This window comes from Hemibagrus wyckioides, linkage group LG26, assembly GCF_019097595.1.
Source record: "Hemibagrus wyckioides isolate EC202008001 linkage group LG26, SWU_Hwy_1.0, whole genome shotgun sequence".
NCBI lineage: Eukaryota > Metazoa > Chordata > Actinopteri > Siluriformes > Bagridae > Hemibagrus > Hemibagrus wyckioides.
The window spans coordinates 12,967,107-12,979,154 of NC_080735.1; the positions used below are offsets into that span (position 1 = coordinate 12,967,107).

Below are 12,048 nucleotides of genomic sequence, written 5' to 3' on the forward strand. Positions count from 1 at the left end.
TGTGTGTTTGTGTGTGTGTGTGGCTGTCCACAGAGGATGAAAGCTGATAGGACCTTTCTAGCACACAGTGAGGACTCCCTGTTACATGGGGTTCAGACCACCACTGAGGCTTAACAGCAGCATGGTAAAGAATGGAACAAACAGGGGCCTTGTACTAACATCCGGGTCACCATCAGACTGATCAGGTCTAAAATTAATACCAGGATAGCACAAGCACTTTATTTTACACTGCGGTGTTTAATCCATAGATCTGGAGTAACATCTTTACAGGATTCAGGGAGGTAGAAAGTGTTAGATGTACAGAAAATAGCAGCATCGCTTAGACTTGTATAAGCCATATGGCTTTTGATGTCACACCCAGGATGGAAATAATCATTCAACATATACAGAATAATTATACTACTTAACTATATTTATCCTTTAACTTCCCTTTTCCATTTCTAACATACAAAACATCCAAAGAATCTGATTTCAACAGTACACAAGCTCCCACTCAATGTATTTCATATTATATGACAATATAATGATTTAGAAATGCTTATCATCAATGGTGAGTTAGTAAGGGCTCATCTAAAAAGTGCCCCACATTGGACACTTTTTCTTTTATTTATTTCTTACCTTAAATAAACCTAGAATGGATTCACAGTAAATCTAGAAATAAAGTCAAATAAATAAATAAATAAATAAATAAAATTTCCCGTTCTATTACCTGTTTTAATTTTCTTTTCCATCGGGTCAAGGCTTATAAAATCATGCACTTTTTAGACGGTCCCTTGATGATAGTACTAGTATTAAATTCATTTTATTTTCTCCTCGTAGATAAAAAGTTAACGTTTTTTGGACGTTTTGTTCCACGAGGATATTTATTGAGCATTATTGGAAAGAGTGTTTAGTTTTAGAGGTGAAGCAGAATGTACTAAATGTAATTAATAAAAGTTGAGGTACCATAAGAGGAATAATACTTTTGATTATATGAAAAGAATCGACTTTGTGATGGTGCCAGTAACTCACCCCGTCGTCGTTGATTATTTTCCTATAACAGCACAACCCCAAGTGTTATTTCATACTTACATCTTCAGTTATTATTTTTTAAAGCACTTTATGGCACTAATACTGCTCTGTAAATATGTCTGTGCTTTAAAACGCGGAGTGTGTACCTAGAATTTACTTGTAATTACATCATACTTATTAAATATTAGAGCACACTGTTAAATAAAGTCCAGGATGCTGCCTATAATAATGACTATAAATAATAATCAGTGCCTATATGTTCATCGTCGTCAGGAGCATTACTTCAGGATCATTTAGCTCGGTTGTTAATTATAGATTTGATGAGTCTGATGGTGACGATACTGCGAAGCCCCTGGTGTGGCGCGTGCTGTGAGTTTTGCTGTGAGAACCGACAGGCTGGGGTGGTTATGGAGACTTAATACCGGCGTGTTGACGTTATTCGAGCGTAATTGCTCTCGCTGCACATGTACACACGCAAAAGCACATATCTGTTCTGTTTCCAACTGGGAGGACCTAACGCTGATCTTATCTCTCCTGCTTCTGTAAGTTAATGCATCACTGGAGGAATAAAAGCCTGTCCTGTTCACTGACCGCACAGTCCTAGAGGGTGCTGATGATCAGGTCTTCAATAGAAGCATTCTCACAATGTGGTACTGCAGAGTTTTCCAAAATGGCTTCCTAACGATTTTTAGATCCTAAATATGTTCTTTAAATTAATATTTTACACAATTAATACTTAATTAATTAGTACCAAAGCACATTTTCCCATATTGGCAGAATCAGTAAAGGCTTAAGAGTGAAAAATTCAAGTGCATAGAGAAAAGAGTTCTTCTTCAGGAGAATCCCAAATCATCATGGCTGAATCCCAAAATTCCCACAGCCATCCATTATCAGGAGCCAAACTCTTTCTGTCTCTCTCTCTCTCTCTCTCTCTCCCAGTCTCTCTCTCCCTCATTCTCAGCCCTCCGTCTTTCTCTCTCTCTCTCTCTCTCTCTCTCCCCCTCACTCACTCTCACCCCCCTGCCTTTCACTCTCTTTCTCTCTCTCTCTCTCTCTCTCATCTGTGAGCTTGTGTATGTGTTAGAGGCGGACAGCGCTTTCCTCTGAGTGTGTTATTCAGACTCCTCAGTCGGTAGCTGTAGGTGATAGCAGAGGTGTGGGAATTGGCGAGGGGAGAAAATTGGGGAGAAAAAATGTCTGTGATAATTGTTCTTTTCCTGCAAAGTTCAAAAGGCCCTATCCATTACACAGTGCACTGGAGATGAAGCACAAAGCACAAACAAAATAATTTTATTTGAAACCTTTTCTAAAAGAAACATCTTAATGAAATCTCACAATTTGTCCAAACCTTAGTGGCTAAAAAACATCCCCTTGAGGAAGCAGTTAAAGTCTGAGGAACATAAAAATAAATATGCTGGGTTTAGATCCGCAATATAATGAGGACAGGATGAATTACACACAAGGAAGCAACAAGGAACTTAAACAATGATAAGATGAGAATCTGAACTCATATATTATTTACAATTTACTGAAAAATTAAAGAAACTCCTGATGTCTTTATAGTTCTACTGCTTTGATAAGCATTAACTGAACATAAATTTTGATCTCCATATCAGTAGCTTCTAGGACTGTGCACTCAGACCTCTCGTTCACTGACTTCCATAAGTGCATGATTAAGTATTTTGCCTTTTTTTGCACCATCACATTTGCAGAATTTGTGTTTGGGGCTTGTGGGTGATTTTGTTTTGTTTTTCTTGCTCTTGTAAACACTATTGCGTGTTTGTCCGGTGCTTGCGCTTGTTGTGTTATGCATATGTGACCACTCACTGCCATATCGCTCATCCCTCTCTCTCTTTTTCTCTTCTACATTTCTCCCTTGTTCCCCTCTCTTTGTTTTTTGTTTTGTTTTCTCTACAGAATGCAGACAAGCTGTATAATGGTCAGCTGTCGGAGTTTACCCCTCTGTCCTCCATCCACACTCCACCTGTCCACAAACAGGGCGCCGATGAGGATCAAAGCCACGCCCATCGCAGGTCTGACTCTTCCCCTCGTAAAAAAGTGATGTACACCCGCTGGGGTGGTGGCCCTGACTACTGCACTTTCCGGCCTTTCTTCCGAATTGGGGGAAACCCCAGGCTGTCTGGGATGGCGTACGCCTACGCCACACCCGGGCGTGAAACTTCCATCTGAAACGAAAATCTGAGCTAATATTGAGACTTGCACACGATAGTGCAGACCTGATCCTGAAATTGCAAATTGTTCACAAAAGTATTCACTTGAAAATCACACTCTGTTCGCCAAGGCAGCACACAGCAGCAAGGCTGGGTGTTGGTTGGTGGTTTGGAAGCAGGCTTAAAAGGGCCAGCAGATCCATAGGAGTGTTTAAAGTGCTGTGTTAAGGGGCCTTTTTTTACCCTGATTCCCGTGTATATGCTTGTTTGTGGTTGTGTGTGTTACCCTGAGTCACACCTCCCATGTGAAAATGACTTGAAACTAATATCCTGGCACTGAGCAGCTATAATACAACATACAGCTTTCTCACTGGATAGAAATGATCTGAATGTGGATATATATATATATGATATATGTGATGTGTACACTCACTGACTACTTTATTAGGAACCCCTGTACACCTGCACATTCATGCATATGTCCAATCAGCCAATCACATGGCCAATCATACACACAGTAGCCTCTGATTCATGTTCAGGTCTGAGAGAAGTGGAACCTGTTGTAGTTCTTCCACCTCACCGTTTGTTTATTCGAATCGTGTAACTTCCTCGTCTGCCGATCCCTCTCTGGATGTTTTTCTTTGTGTAAAGACCTTCTGACGTTTGATGTGAACATGACATTACATTGCTGTGCATGATAATATGCATTACGCCATTGCTGCTGCATGATTGGCTGATTTGCCGGTGATGAACGCGCAGGTGTACAGCTCCACTGAGTGTATATGACATGGACTTGTGTGATCTGTACACAGATCCTCACACTTATTTCTTCCTTCTCTCTCGAATTTTCTTCCCTTCCCCCTTTTTTTTTCTTTTCTTCCTTTTTTCATTTTTTTTTTCTTTTATTTTATTTTTAGAACTAACTGGTGTTGTCTTTGCGCAACTCTGGTTTTGAGGAACACTCCGTAAAGGCACCGTTATGTTGAATTGTAAGTGGCTGAACTTCGGCCATCGTTGCATCTTTACTCCACTAGATAGAGCTCGCCAAGAATGCCATAGGTGTGTGTGTGTGTGAAGTAGTAGTAGTGTGTGTGTGTTTGTGAGACATGAGACAAAAGCTAGGACTGGATTGTCTCAGCTTTGTCATTTGTAATATAATTGCACCAGTTCAGTAGCTCATATGACAACTTATCAATTTAACTCTATAGCTAGATAAATAAGTCTAAAACCGAGTGGCAGCTTGTTAGTCCGGTGTAGGTGCTCAAAGATGTGCTATAGCTATTTCTGTCACCCCTTTCCCTTTCCCCTTATATCCTTATCTTTAGCTTTTCTTTATTTTTTTTTGGTTTTTTGGACAAACCTGACTATCTACCTTAGCATCCATGTTCTTCTGCCTTAACGCTGTAACATTTCCCATGCTTCATACTGTGGTCTGGACACCAAAGGTTGTAAAATAATAGATAAACGGAGTAAACTAGTGTTCTTCTTGCCTTACACTGATGTTGAGGGAGCGGGGAAAGGGGCGCATGACGGCATTAGACGAATCCCACCGCACTGCCTTAAGTTCACACGCTGCACCAGCAGACAGCTGGATGGTAGACGGTTCCCTTTTAGACTGATCGCAGGTCAGTTTTTCCTCTTTTACTACTCTATCTATCTATTGATCTATTGATCTATCTAGGTAGATGGATAGATAGATGGAGATATCACTGTATTTTGCTATAGTATGAATATTTCAGTTTTGGATTGTTGAACGGAAAAGCTGGTTGAAGATCAGTGTAAAAACAGGAATATATATATTTTTTTTTAGAGAGATAGCAGTAGCAAGCTTCTCATAACATCTGCTACAGCAGGCTAAGGGACGCAAGACTCCTCAAGACGATCTCTAGTTTTTATTTTCACTCCCAGTGGCAGCAAGCTTTGCTATATTTAGGTGGCTCGTACCTAATGTTTGTATTTTAAAAGGTTTTATTTCACTGTTGAGCCTCAGTGCGGAGTCTTGTGTCGCTACGCTAGCTTCATTCTGTCACTATAATCTGCCTGATCAGCATTCATAGTCACTGTCTGTTTGTCTGGTGTATTCATGTGTCACCTGATCACCCGGTCGATTGGCTTACACCTGAGATGGCTCCTGTTCACTATGTTGCACTTCCCTTTAATTCATTGACCTCATAGTGAAGAGAAGCCATATAAATCATCTCATTTATAAAATAGAGCCAATATGATGATATTACAGTACAAGAGATGGTTATAGGGTGATGCTCTGTATTACAGTTCTGTTTCCTCAAGGCTTCATGACGCATACATAAGGCCTTCATGACAGCTGGCGAATACGGGTCAGGTGTCAGGTGTGCGCTCGCGTAAACTCTGCTTCAGATGTGGAGTTGATATAACAGCTGAATTAAGCGACATCTGGTAGACGTGAGTTGGTGTTTGGATGACCTGCATTTTTAAACTACAAGAACGTAGCTCTGTTAAACATCTCAGCTGTAAAAACACTAAGAGAAATAACACAACACTTTTAAATGATATCATCATTTATTAGAAATCCAAATGGGGGTCAGAATGCAGACCTTTTTACACATACAAAAATACCCCAAAAAAAAAATAAAAACGAAATCTTTTCCTCATCATTAATAACAACAGATGAGCTAATCAACACATGAATCTACATTGATTGACCGCTATGTAGGTGTTATCTCTAATATCTCTAATATTTGACTGACAACCCTGTTAGCCCCGCCCTCCTTCCATCCCATTTCTCGCTTCCCCCGCCTCCACAACAAGCAAACTATTACAACTAGAAATTTCAGCTGAAATGGTAAAAAATGTTTATTTTTTCACTCTAAAAAGAAAATAAATAAAACAAGGCCTACATCAACATGTCAATAATAATAAAAAAAATAATAATAACACTATACGGATTATAATAAAAATAATTGTACAGTCCAGGTGCTCGGGTTTGGGTGATGATGGTGAAGCTGCTGCGTGTCTGTTTTATTTAAAATCCTGACACTAGAAATGTTTCTGTATTTAAGATCATTTTCCTAGAATAGGAGAAAAGAATGTAAACGTTTCTATTTTCTAATCTAACTTTCTACTGTTTATATAAACAGACACCTGGCAGTTTTTCCTCCTCGTATATATATATATTCGCACACTAGCGCCTTATTCCTCGTCAGGGTTGCCAGGTCAGCGTTATGTAATAACGTTTATTATGCAGCTCTGTACTCATTGATCATCGCAGCAGTGCAATAAACGACAAAAAGTCAGTCATCATGACGGTACAACACAAAACAGTTACTTCCTCTCTCTGTTATCAGCTGGACTTCAAAAATTCCTGAAGGCAGCAGTGGACAGCTGTGGGAAAAGTAATAGATCATATAGATTTATGTCGGTTGTCATGAAGGGTTTATGTACTGTGTCACACAGCTCTTGGAACACTGCCCTAACATTGTACATCTAATCTAATCTGATCTATCTATGTACATGTTGGATCATTCTTATAGTGCAATGCTTAGATAATTCTCACATCTTAACTGTGTGTATTATCTCCTTTCCTTTTACATTCCTTTTTTTTTTGTCTTTGTCGTTTCTCGCATTCTCAGACGTGTCGGATCCGAGACTCTCATCTGCCTTCATACGTACTTTCACTGTCTTTGTTTCCAAAAATCTCATGGCTGTTTATAGATCTCTGAGCTTATAACATTGTTATCCATGGCAGAGCTTGAGACAGAGACAAAGACATACGCTATATTGACGAAAGTTTTGGGACATCTGCCTTTACATGCACATGAATGTAATATGGAGTTGACCCGCCCTTTGCAGCTATAACAGCTTCATCTCTTCTGGGAAGGCTTTCCACAAGGTTTAGGAGTGTGTTTATGGGAATTTATGACCGTTCCTCTTGAAGTGCATTTGTGAGGTCAGGATGAGAAGACCTGGCTCACAGTCTCTGCTCTAATTCAACCCAAAGGTGTTCTATCAGGTTGAGGTCAGGACTCTGTGAAGTTCCTCCACACCAAACTCTCTCATCCATGTCTTTATGGACCTTGCTTTGTGCACTGGTGTACAGTCATGTTGGAACAGGAAGGGGTCATCCCCAAACTGTTCCCTACAAAGCATGAAATTGTCCAAAATGTCTTGCTATGCTGAAGCATTAAGAGTTCCTTTCACTGGAACTAATATGATTTGATTTAGAGAGGTGTCCCAAAACTTTTGGCAATATAATGTATATTGAGAGATGATTGCTAAGATGTATATTTTGTGTCGGCTATTTTTCTATTTCTCTCTTTTAATGTTTTAGCTGCTCGTGAGTTAGGTGCCTTGTGGTTGATAGGAAGATTTCAGAAATGAAAGAAAAAAGAAAAGGTCCAGGAGGCTTGTAGACATTTATTTTTCCTTCCAACCCTTAACACAAAAACACCAAGGTCAATACTTCATTTATTGCTCCGTGTAAAAAAAAAAAAAAATAATACCAGATGTTACTTTTGAAAAGATGTCTATTATTTTTATTTTTCTTAAAAAATGTACGTTATGCCACAATCAATCCAGAAATGCTATATATTACTGTATGTGTGTCTAAAATGAGGTTTACAGTTAGAGAATGAATGAACTAATGAACAATCTAACTCGGTCGAACGGATGACTTTGCTTCTGGTCCAAAGCTGCATTGCTGTACGTGTCTGAATGTAATCACTGTTCATGACTCGAACTCAAACACATCATCGGTCCGACTCAAACACAGCCGTTTGGATGTTTGCATGTTAACGATAGCTGCTAAGCTCTTAATCATGAATTTTTTTTTTTTTTTAAAAAAAAACATTCTGCTAATTTATATACATTAACGTATATCTGACAGGATGATGGTTAATAGGCTTTTGCCCAGTGACTCTTTGTGACCAGTCCTGGGATTAAAAACTTACACCTGAACTGTAACTTCTATTATTATAACGTAATGCTTCAAATTCGCCATCATCAGTTACAGAAGCCAACGCAAAACCTCAACCCAGACAAATTCCATTCTGAATGTTGTCATTTTATCCCATATTTTATTTTAGCTACTACAACAACGAATACGGGTCTGTTTTTACAACCGCTATGTCATACTGTTAACATAATATAAGAAATCACTCGAAATGTGTTGTTTCATTTATAGCACTGTTTTGTTTTTATTCTAAGAAATTCTGAATGTATTAAAGGAGAAGTCTGGTCCAAAAAAAAAGTGCAAAAATGTTGCTGATGTGGAGTTAATCAGTTAATTTCATTTGGCTAATACGTCATGTACATCTTCCACCAGGAGTTAGCCAGTGTTGGCTAATAATGCTAACGATGTGAACTGTGCACATTTCTTCAGGAAGGCAGTGCAGGATGGTATCTCCTTCACAGATATAAGAGTTCTATATTGTGTTGAATATTTTCTTTTTCCGACAAGCCACTGTATTGTGTAAGGAATTTATTTCTAAGCCAGGAATCAGATGATCGCTGGACACTGGTCTCTGTTCAAACACTGGATCTTATCCTATAGAACTGTCAGATGTATAAATATTTTGTATATCTTATTGAGAGAAATAATAATAATAAAAAAAAAGAAGTCTTTTTTGCTATTTTTTGTATTCAGAGGTTTAAAAAAAAAAAAAAGAAACTTACCACTCGAATTTATGGGATTAGTTTGTTTTATACCAACCAAAATTGGAGATCCGGGAGATGACGGCGTCGTCGGAAACCTGGTCAAACAGAAGAGGTTGCGAAATAGCTTTAATCTTCTGCTCTTTCTACGATCTCGACCTTAGTGTTTTGGGTTGGCGTTAGTCGTGTTGACGTGCACTGTTCGAGGACGCATCACACTGAAACTAGGAAGACACTCTGACGTCCGTTCGCTGCTGTTCAGAAAAAAAGTGTGACCAAATACTATTCTATTCTAGATGTCTATACTGTTGTAAAGGCTTTACTGACTCTAGTGGGGCTACAGTAACTCAACGCCAGCCTATTCACCTTAACCGAATGTCTGTTTGCTTTTCTTGTTTTTCGTTTTTTTTGTTTTGTTTTGTTTTGTTGGGGGTCTTTTTTTTTTTTTCTTCTCGATTCGTCAGCACAACGTGTGACGTTGCTCTTAACTAAGTCTATACTGTATATTTAAAAATGTATGTATACTACTGTACACTACAGTATATATGTAGTCACGAATCACTGTACAGTTTGGGGGTCTTTTTGTATACAGTTTTTAACAGATTGATATCTGTAGATATATGTGGATTTTTGCCAGCTTTTCGGTAGTTATTAACAGCAAAACACAAAAAGCTGTAAAACTGCTTGTAATAAATAAATGAAGAAAAATCCTTTATTGCCTGCGTAATATTTCACTGCTTTTCCTTTTCTGTTGTATGTCAAGTTTAAGTCAAATGCCTGTATCAGGCGTAACATTATGACCACCTGCCTAATATTGTGTTGGTCCCCCTGATGCTGCCAAAACGCAACAATACTGTGTATTCTGACACCTTTCTATCAGAACCAGCATTAATGTCTTCAGGAATTTGAGCAACAGTAGCTCGTCTGTTGGATCGGATCACACGGGTCAGCCTTCTCTCCCCACGTGCATTAATGAACCTTGGCCACTCATGACCCTGTCGCCGGTTCACCACTGTTCTTTCCTTGGACCACTTTTGATAGATACTGACCACTGCAGGCCGGGAACACCCCACAAGAGCTGCAGTTTTGGAGATGCTCTGATCCAGTGGTCTAGCCATCACAATTTAGCCCTTTGTCAAACTCGCTCAAATCCTTACGCTTGTCCATTTTTCCTGCTTCTAACACATCAACTTTGAGGACAAAATGTTCACCTGCTGCCTAATATATCCCACCCACTAACAGGTGCCATGATGAGGAGATCGTCAGTCTTATTCACTTCACCTCTCACTGCTCATAATGTTATGCCTGATCGATGCAAGTTCCATGTGAATTGAGTATCAGAATCCAACTTGATTTGAGTGTATATATTTAAAGCCCTGAATAAAATTAAATACTAACCTCAGTATTTCACCTCAGCTGAGACTCCAACCACCAACGCTGGGGTTTAGCACTGTATAACAGTCAAAAGGAAATCTTCAGGACTTTCTGATTCCTCTGTAAGATGACCAGCTGTATTTTATTACATCTTATTAGCTTCAAGCAAGAACAATAATTGAGTCTGAGTCACCAGCTGTCTTCAGACAATGAATGAAGATTCTAAGTCTAACTGGCATCCTAAGTCTGTGACCTGTTGAACCGGTGTAAATATATTCATTGCTAGAGATTTCAAAGCACTCTTGTATGTCGCTCTGGATAAGGGTGTCTGCCAAATGCCAGAAATGTAAATGTAATTTGGAGATGTTGCCAAGGGAACGATGTTTATAGCTGTTGAATCTCACAACTAACATGTGTCCTGGATTAATGTTCTGATTACATGTACAAAGTATATCTTTTAATGATTTTGCTGTAGGAATTGTCAGCAAAGGCAAGCAAATCTAAATTATTATTATTATTATTATTATTATTATTATTATTATTATGGAACGTACCCTATGCAGGAAGGAAAGGGGGAGAAACATCTGAAAATATTTTAAAATATGAGAATACAGAACAGTATGACTATCATAAAATCCAACGGAGATGTTTGTGTAAAGCCCACAAGTCCTCAAAAAGTCCAGGTTCTATGAGCTGAGGACCCGAATGGGTACAGGAAGAACTTCCTCTTCATTCTCAAATTCAATTCAAATTCAGTTTTATTTATCACATAAACTAGAAAAATATAAGAAAATATAAGAAAACACACTAGAAGAAAGAAGAATCTAAAATAAAAAGAATATCAAGTATAAAAAGAATATAGTACAAAATATAAGATATGAATATACTACTTTTTTATATATATTATACAATATATTAAAATAAAAATAAACCATGATAAAATATATTAAAAATAACAACAATAATAATTATAATAATTATTATTATTTTTATTGTTGTTCAGTTGTTTATTTTTATTCTATTTTTATTTTAATATATTGTATAATATATAAAATTGTATATTTATTTTAATATTGTTTTTGTTGGTGGTGGTATTATTATTATTATTATTATTATTATTATTGCTGTTGTTGTTATTGTCATTGTCATTATTATTATTATTATTATTATTATTATTATTATTATTATTATTATTAGCATACCACATTCATCACAGTAATGCATTGTAGTAACACATAATGACCACAGGGTGGCAGCAGAGCTCCTAAATGTTCACTGAAACCTCAGTTTGTATTTAAAAAATAATCCACACCGTATATGACACACTCATCAAAATTTTTCACTCTTATTTCATTCCTATAATCATGACTAAGATTTGTCTCTTCTTTGTCCTACTGTACAAACTGTCTCGACAAACCATTTAAATACAGAAGTGAACAATAACTCATCCTGATGTCATGTTCAGTTCTGCTTTAAGAGCTTTTTGTAATGCTAATGAAATACATAATCTAATCCATAAACAATAATAATAATAATAATAATAATAATAATAATAATAATAATCTAATCTTAATAGTTAAAAATAGATAAATATCTTAATGGAAAAAAAGTGAAGTGGGCTGAAACCAGTTGTAATGATATGGAGTAACCAGATGAGGGCAGTACAGTATAAGACAGTAATTAATGTATTTAAAAACAGCAACAAAAAGTTTTTAGAGCTTTATCTGTATGGAAATGTTTCCAGTGTGTCTTACATTTATATTTACAAATAATACACCAGTTTGCACCAGCTGACCAGAAATAAGTACAAAACAGTTAAAGAAACAGGAGAACCCCAATCTCACACACACACACACACACACAC

At 37.5% G+C, this 12,048-nt stretch overlaps 1 protein-coding gene across 6 annotated transcripts in view; it reads left to right on the forward strand.

Moving 5' to 3' along the window:
* The window catches only part of atp11a (ATPase phospholipid transporting 11A), a 102,193-nt gene extending 92,673 nt beyond the window's left edge, over positions 1-9,520 (forward strand). For 3 of the 6 annotated variants that reach the window (XM_058380099.1, XM_058380097.1, XM_058380098.1), the window contains one exon: positions 2,929-9,520. In XM_058380099.1, coding sequence (XP_058236082.1) covers positions 2,929-3,201 — 273 coding nt within the window. In that variant the 3' untranslated portion in view covers positions 3,202-9,520. Of the gene's footprint in view, positions 1-33; positions 125-2,928 lie in introns of all 6 variants that reach the window. The other 3 variants (XM_058380102.1, XM_058380103.1, XM_058380101.1) reach the window with 2 other exon arrangements.
* The last annotated feature ends 2,528 nt before the right edge of the window (positions 9,521-12,048 follow it).